Here is a 14,250-nt window from a genome sequence, read left to right as displayed (position 1 = left end):
AGTTCGGTCTTCACTATGGAAGTTATTGGAAACGCATCATGCAACTAAAAAAGAGATTTCAGAGGTCCTGAGCAAAAGAGTGGCTGATTTACATCAATCTGGAGGGAGTTAGAACATTTGTCCCTTTGTCCGTCCACTGGATGATTCTACCTAGGACAGGTCATACTTTCAGGATCTCTCCAAGAGAAAACCCGAATAATCATCCAGGAACTTACAAACAACCCCTGAATAACATTTAAGGATCAGCTGACCTCTCTCACTGTGGCATCTCATGTTTGCCAGAGAGCACTTGAAATGATCCACAATACTAGGAAAGAATGTTCAGGAGAGATGTGTCAAAAGTATATCTTTTTTGCAACAACAAGAAATGTTTTGCTGGTCAAACCTCACACACTGCCTTACAACAGAAGAGAATCGTCCTGACTATCACGCATGGCGGTGGGTGCATCATGGTTTCGGGCCTCAGAACCGGAACTGCTTGCCATTATTGACGAAACCATGAGTCTGGCATTGTATCAGAAAATTCTAGAGGAGTATGTACTTGTCATCCATTCATCAACTGAAGCTGTGCCAAAAGTGGGCCATACAGCAAGACAATGATTTTAAACACATGAGCAGATCTACAACAGAAATTGTTTGACCAAGTAAAAGTCTGGACCCAAACCCGATTGTTATTGTTATTGTTATTGCAACCAGACTGATAACCAGTTGCTGTAAACCTCTAACTGAAGTCATTGCTGCTGAAGAAGAACCACCGGTTACTAAGGTTTTATATACCTATTTATCTTACCATATTTACTGTTGCATTATTTTGTTAATTAAATAATCCAAATATGTGTATTTGCTATCTTCATCATTTATCTTTGGGACTTCCATGAAAATCTAATTACATTTTACATCTAAAATATACAAGAATCCAGACCAACCTAGGAGGTTCACAAACATTCTCTGGGCCTTGTACTTGAAAACACTCAGCTACATAAATGGGTGCAAATGTCAGTCTCTTTGGCTATAAGTCTAGCTATGTTAATAGTTTTGTTTTAAAATGTACTTTTCTTCAGTAGCAACTCTTTACAAACAGTATTCTTTCATGACTGGCTAAAAAGAAATGAAATTGTAAGAAAATTACAGTGTTTTGGGGGATGTAGAGCTTAGAATTTATGCCTCATTTCCATTTGTTTACCATTACAATAACAGTGGAGCCGAAGGGATAATGTGAATACATATTTGTAATCAAAAACACACAACCACGTTTTAAGTTCATGTTTAAGACTGTAGAATTCAAAGAAAAGGCCATTATGCTCAGTTAAAAATCTCTTAAGCTTTTCTTTGTTAAGTTATCCAAGAATGAGAAGTACACATCCAAGAGCATTAAAAAGCATAGCAAAGCAGCTATGCTTGTCCTCAGGGACCACAAGGCCTCCTGGTCTCTGTTTCACAAGAATTCTCAATTTCTCAGTTATTACGGATTTTAAAAGACATTTACAATAAATAAAGGACTGTAGCTCTCTTTACACCAAGGTTCATCATTGTTTCAGTACGTTAACAATGAGAGATTCAAGTTAGTAGAACAGGAGGCGTGGTGGTACAGTGTTCAGTATTTTTGCTTTGCAGCGCTGGGGCTCTGGGTTCAGTTCCTGGGGTGCTATCTGTGTGGAGTTTGTATGTTCCCCCCCTCCTCCCACTGAACACATGGGTTTCCTTTAATTGCTGTGGTTTCCTCGCACCATCCAAAGACATGTTGGCAGGTTAATTGGCTTCTGTAAAATTGGCCCTGGTGTGAGTGTGTCTATGTTTGTATCTGTGTGTTTGCCCATGTAATGGACTGGCATCCCATCCACGATGTCCCCTGCCTTGCGTCCACTGCTTACTGGAGTTGACTCCAGCTTCTCCACAACCCTGTAAAAACCCTGGAAATAGTGGTTCAGAAAATGGGTGGACATTCGTACAACATCTTTATCCTATATGAAATCTAAAATGGGAAAGACAACTACACAACGAACGTCCATACTTTGCAAAATCTCTCAATCACCTCAGCTGGTGTGAATGGGTACTGGCACAGGCACACTTTCAAATGCAGGAATAATGTTCACAAGCACAATTTGAAAGTTTTTAGATGGTAATGCTGCTCTGGGTTGCAGCTTGATGGGTCTCAAAACGACTTGATTCAGACATTTGAAATCTTCAAAGATTTTGCCAAAGTCAATCCAGTAGACCTTTTCAGGACCAATGCTGAAACACGGATCCAAGGATGCGAGTACCGCGGTTTTTATTTGAAATGCGAATGTTGGATAGCTGTCAAGCAAAAAATAAACAGAGAGCAATTTCAAAATTAAATTAGCCCTTAAATAAAATAAATAAATATAGCTGATGTCCCAGACTTAAAACATTCAACTTGTTCAATTTAAATTGTACAGTATTACTTCAGCAATCTATCCCTCTGTATAATGCATATACAGTACATCTCTTACACTTGAGTAAAAATGTCATTTTAAACTGTTACACTGACAAGCACTCGCATGTATTCCATTCCATGTGGCATGGCAGCCCTTAAAGTACTTGTCTACAGAATCCACTCATCATCTGTCAACAAAGCTTTTTAATAGCCTCACAGAAGAAGGCTCCTTGTTCAATTCTGACATGAGCCATATGTCAGCAACAACCATCAAAATGAAGGACATCAGTTACTGAGTACTTTTGCTAGTATTTAAACTATTCCAGCTATTGAAGCCATTGGCATCAGTCTGACAAATCAGACTAGTTAAACAATAGGCTCCTTTAATGCTTTAATCCAATTGAAGTGAGAAAAAAGAGAAATGTTAAATGTCAAGTGTTTTTTCCAGTATGTAAATGCCAAACATCTTTCATGCAGCATACCAAGCATTAGTGATGCAAACAGGGTTGTTAACTAAAACCAGTGACTACAGGCTATCCAGTGTGATTCCGGATGGCAGCAAAAAAATGAGTGGAACATGTCACAGAAAACAGGCCTGGAAGTGTAATTGCTTTTAATGTTGACTTTGAAAGCACAAGGCAGCATGGTGTTTAAAAATAGTGCTCAGAATCTTAGAAATTCAAAACTGCCTTATCTGGTCTGGCGATGAGCAAAGTACAAAAATGTGACGCTTCTTTTTTTAAACTCTGTTGGCTAATGATGTCACTGTTTAAAATACACAAACTTCGGGACTTTCTGACTTTTCGTCTTCCAAAAGATTAAACAGAAGCTTTGCAGAAAAATCTGGAACGCTGTAACTTGTACCAAGATGTTTTTTTTTAATACTTAAGTGTGCTTTGGTACTGTACCTAGAAACATATTGATTGAATGAATTATTAGCTGACAGAACAGGCAATTTCACACCAAAATGTTTTAAAATGTATAATTTGCATTCAGTATACAAAAAAAAGTGATGATCAGTTTAAAGATAAAATCAACTTATTATCTGTTTTTTATGTCGACTAAACTGTCTTGAAAGGAAAATATATATTATTCTAACTATTTCTGTAAAAAACACAGTGAGATCAGAGAACCTATGTTGTCTAAGTCAATACATTTTCAGGGACATGAATGTCCCTTCTTCTCAGTGACCAAGAGTTTATTGTCCTGATATGGCTTCGAGATCAACAGTAATTGGAACCAGACTAATAGTTTTTTTCTGAAGGGAAAATTTACACAGGCTCCTGTAAGAGCAATGACCTCCCTGCAAGCAAGCATTATTAAAACAGCACTTGGAAAACAATGTTGACTTGTACCAAATAGTAAACTTTAACATACTCATTAAGAAGTACATCATCCTATATCTATATATAGGAGTTAATGCCTCTTGAATCTATTCAATAGGAAACAGCAACTACACACAGAACAATAAAAAGTTCTAGACTCCACTTTCTATGAAATTTCCTCATGATACTGCCTATATAGTGTACTGTATAATAATAATAATAATAATAATAATAATAATAATAATAATAATAATAATAATTGCTTACACTTATATAGCGCTTTTCTGGACACTCCACTCAAAGCGCTTTACAGGTAATGGGGACTCCCCTCCACCACCACCAATGTGCAGCATCCACCTGGATGATGTGACGGCAGCCATAGTGCGCCAGAACGCTCACCACACATCAGCTATCAGTGGGGAGGAGAGCAGAGTAATGAAGCCAATTCATAGAGGGGGATTGTTAGGAGGCCATGATTGATAAAGGCCGATGGGAAATTTGGCCAGGACGCCGGGGTACACCCCTACTCTTTTCGAGAAACGCCCTGGGATTTTTAATGACCACAGAGAGTCAGGACCTCGGTTTTACGTCTCATCCGAAGGACGGCGCCTGTTTACAGTATAGTGTCCCCGTCACTACACTGGGGCATTGGGACTCACATGAGCCGCAGGATGAGCGCCCCCTGGTGGCCCCACAAACACCTCTTCCAGCAGCAACCTTAGTTTTTCCCAGGAGTTCTCCCATCCAGGGAGGGGATGTATACAGTATGTATATAACTAGCTAGCTAACAGTCCTAATCATATGTGTAGTGAATATATGATATTTACAGAACAAGACATTAGCTTGAGGATCACCATGTTTTGAAAGGAAATATCCCACTAACTGAATTTATTATCAGCCTATAGAGACATACAAATCTACTTCATAATACAGTCACACAAATGTTTTTTAAAAAAAAATAAAACTAAAAGGACCATAATATTAATTTATATCACATTTGGGGCAGAGCGGTGGCACTGTGGCTAAGGATCTGCACCTGTGGCTGGAAGGTTGCTGGTTCAAATCTGGTGGCCGGCAGAGGAATCCTACTCCGTTGGGCCCCTGAGCAAAGCCCTTAACCCCAACTGCTCCAGGGATGCTGCACAATGGCTGACCCTGCAATCTAACCCCCAGCTTCTCTCCCTGTCAGTGTGTCTGTGTCTCATTGAGTGCAAGCTGGGGTATGTGAAAAGCCATTCCTAATGCAAGAAATTGTACTGTATATGGCTAATAAAGAGATCTTATCTCTCACCATAGATCTTCTTCCTCAGTTTATATCTCCTTTTTAACAACCTCCTTCAACAAGGCAGAACGTCGTCTGACACACACTCTAGAAAGTTATTTCTACAGAAAGAACTTTCATGTAGAAAACACTATGCGAGATTAAGCCCTTCTAACTCTTAACTAAAAGTATAATCCTATGATTTCATAACTTTCTTCCTAGAGAGATGTTCTCAGTGTGGTTTCCTCTAGAACATCAAACATCAGACTTAGCTTGCTGGAGCATTATTTTGGTCTTACTTGAGACAGCTTTCAGAACAGCCCGCACATCGACATGAAACTACTTACTAAGTCCTGGAGAGCCTGTCAGAGAAGACCTTATTTTGGCTTTAGTTCTCTCTCTCTTTCCACCTGCTTCATTTAGTCTTCTTAATATTTAAGTGGGTGTCAAAGTACTATGTTTTTAGAAATAAAGGCATATCCATCCTTTCTTAGAAAGCAGATAATTCCTTGTAAGTAAGGGTCAAGGCAGCCCAGAGCCTATTCTGGAGGCACAGTGACCAGAGAAGCACGATCCCCTGGCCAGCACAAGCACAAGCACACAATTTGGAGACACCATTTAGATGTGGGAGGTGGAAGGAAACATGACCACTTGGAACATCCCATGCCAACAAAACCAGAAAGAGAGATACAAGTCATGTCCAGAATTTTCTAAGGCTGGTGAGGGCAATCATTTATCATTAGAGATGTATCGCCTAAACGTGTTCCACTCTGCATCGCCACACAATTACAAACTGGAGAACAAAATCATTTCAGAGCTGGAGCTGGACAATTTTGTTGATGTCCTGTAGATATTACACTTTACTGTGATGAGGTCTTAACCACAATATCTACACTGAATAATATAAAATATGAATTTGGACAGTTTCTGAACCGTTTCTCTGCTCAGGTCAAATCTGCACACATCTTCCATCGTTGAAAGGTTTCAGTTTTTTTCTTGATTACCTTCTGCTGCTGCAGCGCCATCTACTGATCATTAGCAGATACAGCACACTCATCAGAAATTTAAATTTCTTGTCTTTAAGAATTCAATCAAGTGTAATATAATATGAATAAAATGTATTACGGACATATTGTCAAAAGGTATTGCAATTGTGGTTAATCTAAAAACACCAAAAGCTGTTTATTACAAAAGAAACATTATCTCACAACAAAAATGCATAAGGCAATTTACAGTATACACTGTGACATGTACAATTTATTTTCTTTTTAAAGTACACAACTGTTACCACTACTTCTGGTTACAGAGATTGGCATACATACTACATACTATATACTATAGGCACTGTCTATACACAGAACTTTTACACACCCTTTCCAAAGTTTTCATTTGTAATTATTTTTCAGAATGTCTGAGCATTTGTTTTTTTTACATGGACGTTCTGTGTTACACTGTGTAAGTAAAGGTAACATAAATTCGGATTTAATGTCTCTTGATTTCAAGCTGTAAGACCACAAAATGTGTTACTTTGGAAAGGATGTGTTGTTTTTATATAGGCACTGTACTGTAGGTAATTTAGTAAACTTGACTCCTATATTTTTTAAGCAACTTAATCAGACTATAAAACAAATATTCTACAGGGAGATTTCACATCTCAGATGCTATTAACAATTGTCTTGCTCACTACATACAGTTTTGTAGACCACAAATGAACCTGATAGCTCTTCAGTCATTATGGGAGTGACATTCAACTTCTGATCATTTAAAGCTATCTCAAATTAACATCAGGGACAGGGTGATATATTCCAACTAAACCCAACGCCCATCTTGTCATTTAAAAAATAATTTTATTTTTCTCAAGACATGAGTGGTGAGAATAAGTCTATAATTTTAACATCAGTCATTATCCTTTTAATGTGGTTGAAATATATGAAAACATCAGCCAACCCAATTCTTTCCCAGAAGCCTCTGTCATATAGAATTTTCCTGTAATCAGAATTTCCTGGTGGCAAGCCTGTTGAATTTCTAATTTAAAACAAGTCCTAAAAGGGGCTATATACTTGAAATAGCTTGGATCCAACCTGAACATTACCAATTTTCTTCCTGAGACAAGTGAACAGGGAATCCTTCATCAGAGGTGTGTGTTGTCCAGGTGAGTGTTGTGACAGGACAAGCACATGACTGCTTCATCAAGGCACAGTGTCGTCTGCTGATGACAAACGTACAGTTCTGTCTGCAGATGTTTCTCTGGAGACACATTACAGCTATGAAATGACAATGTTTATCTTGTACAAGTATTCAACATCTTAATATGGTGCTAGAACACATACACTATGCCTGAGCATAACTGAGGATTGGAGACGATGTTAAGTACAGATGGTATTCAATGCACAGCACACAAGGTGCATATTTGTGGTGTACATCTCTGCATGTTTCAGGCATGACTACAGTAATGGCACTTATCCATGTACCTAATAGGAAGAGGATGCAGACTGAGGCACTTGATCTGCGATCCTGCAAAATCCAATATCTTTTCAAACAAATCGCCAAAAATTAATTGTGTTCCCCACACCCTTGATTTTCCTCATGCACACTACTTTTTAAAAAAAAACGCCTCTGCAGAATTAGAAGGAAATTACACAGCATTATATTTGCCCACACTGAGAATTCACCTTAAGCTAATATGTCCGCAAAAGAAGCTTTATCAGCAGAACATTTTAGTGAAATAGCTTCTTTTGCAAAAACAAACTTTAGAATAGGGCTGCTTTTCTGTTTTAATATGATGTAAGAAATTCATGGCATAAGATAAAATCTACTACATCACATGAGCCCTGTAAACCCAGTTATATATTGTATTCTCCTCTAATTAACCCCATATTAACCTCTTTCAGCTCATTACTTGTTAAAATGTTGAGATCCTTTTTAACTCAAGCATGTCTACTGCCTCTGTTCCACAAATTACTATTCAGTCACTTTCTGAAACGGAGCTCATTTGAAGGGATTTGCTTTGCATTACACACTAAAGAGGGGCATGTTGTTTGTTGCTAAACAGGATCTTTAAAGAATCATTTAGAAATGCCATTATACTGCTGACAAAAGAGCCTCCATTCATTCCTTGTGGGCCATTAAAGTTTCTAGCAATGGGCTCTTCAGGTTTTTTTCTCGGATAGGAAAGCAATGTTTTCCCTCCATTGACTCTTCTTACTTGAAACTGAATGAAAGGAATCTGTGACACCGAAAGGACATTTAAGGCAAACTGAAAACTTCAAAATGGGCTAAATCTGAAGCATTTTCTGAAATGGGAGTTTTCTATAATGGTGGGAGAAGAAGCTCATTAAAACCTCACTGAAAAAAGGAGAGTGTTTTTGTGACATTTCACATTGACATACTGCTTCTCCTTTTACAATGGCCCTTCAGATTCCAAATTGTACACCTTCCAGCTCAGCTAAACTCCAGCTCTGAGAAACTTAAACTCACACACAACCAACTTGCAATCTTATGTCTTTATAATGTTATGACACAAATCGGTTAAAGATTGCGTGATGATCTTCTAGCTATTTTTCAACACCGCTTATCATCTTAGCGTTTCATATTCAAAATGGTGATTCTTTAGACCTCAAGCTGTTAAAGGACCAGCAGCTCCACAAGAGATCATGGAGATTCAGAAGAAAAAAGCTATTGAGCTCCCAGCTTAGATATTCCCTCTCTGACACGAAAAGAAGGCTGTAACATTATTTTTAATTATGGTAGAAAAAATATTATGGGAGCTTTCTGGATGCAGATGTCTACATGCTCATTGTGGATATCACCATCTAAGCAAGTTAAAGACTGAACTCATCAGTGCCCATATTGTAACATAATATACATGATAACATATTATCTACAGTATAATATTACTGCTTTTATGCTGCTGCATAAACTGTACTCCTTTAAAGTTCCTTAGGATAAATAACTCTGCCGAAGTAATAATAAAACAAATGCTGCTCACACTTATGTTGCCTAACTAACCATGCAAGTCACATGTGTATTTGTATATAGTTTTGTAGTGAACGAATTAAATTTCCAAGGTTACAAATTCTACAACAGGGGCTAAGTCACATGTTTAAACAAAATAAACTGGAATTACAAGAACAACAGTCATCATCTACTGAAGAAACCAAACAATTTCAATGTATAATCAAAGGTCACCCTCGGCATTTCTTAACCTGATGTTTTATCTAATTTTGCTTGATGATTTCATAGTGTGGCAGGTTGGTGAGTCTCTTTCATGGGCTTCTCCAGTTACAGCACAGGCTGAATTTGAAGCTGTAGCACAATGGATGCTGCAAATGAGGGCTGGAAAGTGTGAAAGCGTCACTGTGAATTGAGGAAAAAACAGACAACAGGGCTCTGCTGCACTCTTTACGATGGGAAGAGAGTTCACATTTATACAGAGAATCACAATATCTCCACAGAGAATCACAATATCTCGACATGCATGGTACTGCTGTATGCTGAAATCTAGAGAAACAGAGAAAAAAACTCTTGCCTTGAGCCCTACTCTCAAAAGATCAGTCAGCAAACAACACTTTTTTTCACTCTGTGTAGGAATATTTCCAATTACAACAATGCTCAATATATGCATTAAAGAAATGCAGACATTCAGAACCATTTCTGTTGAGAAGATAAAAATATTGATGTTAAACACCCATATAAACTTGAAAGCCTGTGGTTGATAAGACCAGGGATGTGAATGACTGAAAGCAGCTTGGGCCACACAACTTGCGTAGAGGATAGTAATCTTAGTTCAGTATCAGTTACAGAGCAAAATAATATCTCAAATATATGTAAAGTCTTGAACTGCAATTTACATAAAAGTTTGGAAGAAATATGTCCACCTGAAAAGTTAAAATGCTTCCCAGTTTTCAAAAACTGATCAGGACAGTTGATATATTGTACCTCAAATGAAGCCTGGAATACAGCATTCTAAATTCTCACACAAGACATGCCATTGTTGATGACTTCTGTTATCAAATAGAGCTGCTCTTGCAATCTTCATTGCACTAACTATTGTACACTATATTTCTATATTAGTCTATTTTATTATAATAGACTATATTGCTGATTTTATTTGGAACAGCTACAGCTTAAGTGTTTACTCTATATAAAATCATTGATGTTTCCTTATTTTGTAGTAGGGCAATACAAACAGCTTTATTTAAAAACTTTCTTGAGAATTCTGAGCCCTTACTTCTTTTGACTACCTCTTTGACTAGTTTGAAATAGCAGTGTGTGGGCCTTACTGCCATCTTCTCTCACAAGCAAGCACAGCACCTCCATATCAAGCAATTTATACAACTGGAATTTATCCAAAATGGTACCAATTTCCTTGACAGTCAGGATTCAGCACAGTGAAAAGAAATTAAATACCACAGCCATTGTCAATACTCAAGATACAGAGTAAACGCTTTTACAACAACTACTGAAAGTACAATGAACATCTTGTGCAGCTTTCTCTGAATTAAAAAAATATATAGTGGATGATCTAAATAGAACATTTGCACTTATTAATGACAATTACAATGGTTGAGTCTTTTCATTAATTACTTTTGACCAAATCAATTAAATTGGAAGTGTAACAGACTGCTTTTATTCAACAAAGTACTGATGTGCAAAATAATTTAACTGAACACCTGAAAGACTTATCAGATAAGGAGTTCTTGTTGAGTCTCAACACAAGTTCATCCCCAAGCTGTGCCACATCAATGAGAGATCACCAGACAATGTCTGAGTCAGTGAGACTAACCTCTACTATCTTCACTCTGGGATCATGGTACAAAATGGACCAACAACCTGTGAACACCTCTCTCAGCACATCTGTCTTTAGTTTTGCTGCTTGAGCTCCAAGATACACTGGTTAGAGCAATAAATCACAGACTCAGTAGGGGCATGAAAAATAACTGCCAAGGCTACTCCTCTTTAAACACCAATGTACAACAAAAATCTATGTAAAATAACTACCCTGCCATTCAAGTTCCAGAAATGAGTATAACACGACAAGATTACATTCGTGTCCCTAACATGAGCAAATGAGTAAGAAAAACATATGTGTTAAATAAAGGGTAAAGCACTCGGAAACGGGTTCTAACACCCTGTACAAATTCAGGGCAATTGAGATATACAGTACAGTAAATGGTGGTGGTCAAACATCTAATCCCACCAAAAAAAGTTTTTTTAAAATCACTTTAAAATGATAAGGAAAAACCGCACAGATAAATCCAACTGGTTTTCTTCATTAACCACGGTTTAACAGATCTCTAAGGAGCGCTGTACCACACTCCTACACCTGAGCTCATGAGCTTCCAGCACACCTGCACGGCGGAGCTTGACAGCGCTAGGTGTTCCGACATGTCAATTCCCCACGGGCTCAGTGGACACAGACACCTTTGCCTATCTGACGTAGTTGTTGGAGGTAACTGGCTCCTGCCCGCACTCACGGAAACGCTTTACATCAACGATATCCGCACAAGACTGGCCTCATAATCTCCACCCGGCAAAAAAAAAACTAGCGATATCCATGTCCACTCGCGCGGTGGACGAAGAAGTACTCTTGTCAGTTCCACTGTGCGAAGCAGTTCTCATTCTGCACACAGCAGATGAATGGCAACCAGCTTCACACCGGCGATGCGTTGTTTTTTGAGCACTTCCCAATAAAATGTAATATCACTGCATATTTGGGAAGGCTTTCAAACATTTCTTGTAAGGCGCACCGAAATGAAACAACCTTGAGAATCTAATTACGCTACAGGTTGGCCTTCCATTCCAGCCTAAATAAACAGTAAAAAAGCAACTGGCTTAGTTAATGCAAAAAAAAAATGGAATTCAATTCAATATGTGAAACCTAAATCGGTCTAAAAATAAAACACTGACTTTGCCCCTTTCACCAAAGTCCTTGATTTTTATATTAAAAATCTGAAACATATTATACAACCTCTAGAAGACAGTAACAGATACTGTACATCCAGTAGAATAGTTCTGTACCCTCTTCAGCATCTAATCAGACTTCTTGAACATAAATATCAGTCTCCTGGTTGCAGCTGTCGATAGTTGAGGTTAGACAACTAAATCATCTACAGCAATAAGCACAATAGTCATTTATCAGAACATAGCATGTGGAATTAAGTTCTAAACACTGACAAGTGCGAACTAAGGACTGCAGTAAGAGTACATCGTTATTCAGGATTTTCAAAGTTAAGCCGCTTACTAAAAAAACACCAGTACTTGCAAAAACATCTGCAACAAGTTAATGCAAAAATATCTGTATAGAGTTTACAAAATGTTAATCTGCTGAACATTTCTTTTTTGTGTTTTACCTGTTTATTTTTAATACCTTTCATTTACAAAGCATGTCATAGAACGCTTTCAACAAAACCAAACCTTTCAGAGATGCTCAAAAAACACCGATTCAGGTCTTTCAGTCTTACCTTGCAGAGCAGAAGAGACGTGCAAAAAAATCCCAGTGCCTCGAAGATAAAGGTTGCCATTTCCAAATGTCACTTTTTATTTAAAAAAGACTGATAACTGAAAGAGGATGAAGCGAATTCAAACTGTAATGTGGGTAAATCTATTATTTGAACATGAACAAGCAAATCTCAGCGACCATCCGTTTCTTCCTCTGTCACAATGCAAATGTAAAAACGTCTGTCATGACATGACACTTCATAGTTGCTTCCAAGAGTTTTGTGTCTGAGAACACGTTGTTGCTAAATTTATGTTTGCATACCAAGCGTGCGTCAGTGAGGGGGCTCACCCACCTTACATTCTTAAAGGAACAGCATCTATCTGTAAAACGACTATTGCAGCATTGCAAGAATTCACCGTTCACCTTTCTAAAAACACATTTGGATGAAATATACAGTATGTATGCCTTTCGTTTAGCTGCAGCCGTAGAAAGATGATGAGCAGTAGTAACAACTATATAATTAATGTTAACCGATGTCTTCTTGAACATGATATCAGCGTTAATATAATTTGTATATATTTAAATAAAATATTTCCTTTTGGGGGGCCATTTTTGGAGAAAAACAATGATCTTTGTAACAGATTCTATAAATGTCTGGTACCCCATATTCCAAAATGATGAACTAATAGATCGATTCCAGTGAGGCTCATGAGATATTTAAATTGCAGCAAGTGCTTGAATTCGTTTTAATTGTTTTACCAAGTTTGTAAAGACCGAATAAAATACCCACTTACCTTAAAAAACGTATTATTAAGATCTGCACGAATGAGAAAAATAAAACAACATGAATCCTATCTCGATGAAATGTTCATTCGCGTTTACAGTACTTTGTGGCTCCTATAAGCCAACGATATTGCTTGTGCTGTTTTCTGAAAAAGCCTAGGACGTTCAATTATCTTCAGTTCTCCAAAATTACCCTGGCTACGCCGAGACAGAATGCTGCATACTAAACCAAGCTTACAAAAAACACCACTCTTCAATTAAAGGTTATTCTTTATCAAGAGATTCCTGTTATCTTGATAATTATAACAATAATGCAAATGTACTAACTGACCTCATGCATCAATGGAAATATCCGATTAAATCATGCAAAATGAATTCTGTTAAGCTCGTTGTTTTTCCCCAAGCTAAAAAACAAGAATTTCATTTCAGTATGTCCGGGTAAGTATACCTGGTTGAGGTCAAAATGTTTTAAAATTACATTCAATGATAATTGTACACATACCAAATATAGTACTTTTAAGGAATCTAAAAAAATATATATTTTGTGACTTGTTCACATTCTATTGTGTGGTCTTTTATTAAATTTGGAGCATTATGATTAAGACATATAAAATATTTAAATGTATTTATCTCATTGGCTTGCCCCGGAGAGTAAAAGATTTCTTTCTTGCTTTTCTTTTCACACTGTACACCTCTGATGGAACTGACTGAAGCAGCAACACAAAATGATCAGTTTCCAGTAATAATACAAACAGCTGAGGTTTAGGAGTTCTTGATGTTGATTTTACACTGGTGGAATACCTTTTGGTATTTTTTAAACTGCCCAGACAGAAGTGGGAACAGGTTAACGGCAACGTACACCTGATCCTGTTGAGTAATTTATTTAGACAGCAATAATAACAGCAATAATTATTTAAAAAATGTCTTCCTGTCTTAATGCGCTCACAGGGCCGTCTGAGATGTAGTTTGGGGGCATGGTGTACAATAGCGCAGGTATGCAAGGTATGAGGTACATGAATTGTTGCCTGACACGCAGAATGAATTC

General features: G+C 37.5%; 1 protein-coding gene across 2 annotated transcripts in view; it reads right to left on the bottom strand.

Annotated features, from left to right (window-relative positions):
- The window catches only part of LOC102695132 (ADAMTS-like protein 1), a 209,400-nt gene extending 196,714 nt beyond the window's left edge, over positions 1-12,686 (bottom strand). For both annotated transcript variants that reach the window (XM_015345114.2, XM_015345115.2), the window contains exon 1: positions 12,445-12,686. In XM_015345114.2, the coding sequence (XP_015200600.2) occupies positions 12,445-12,504 (60 nt within the window). In that variant the 5' untranslated portion in view covers positions 12,505-12,686. The remainder of the gene's footprint in view (positions 1-12,444) is intronic.
- Positions 12,687-14,250: the final 1,564 nt, after the last annotated feature.

This window comes from Lepisosteus oculatus, chromosome 1 (genome assembly GCF_040954835.1).
Source record: "Lepisosteus oculatus isolate fLepOcu1 chromosome 1, fLepOcu1.hap2, whole genome shotgun sequence".
NCBI lineage: Eukaryota > Metazoa > Chordata > Actinopteri > Semionotiformes > Lepisosteidae > Lepisosteus > Lepisosteus oculatus.
Note: the sequence above shows the minus strand (reverse complement) of the source record. Positions and strands in the feature narration are given on the sequence as shown.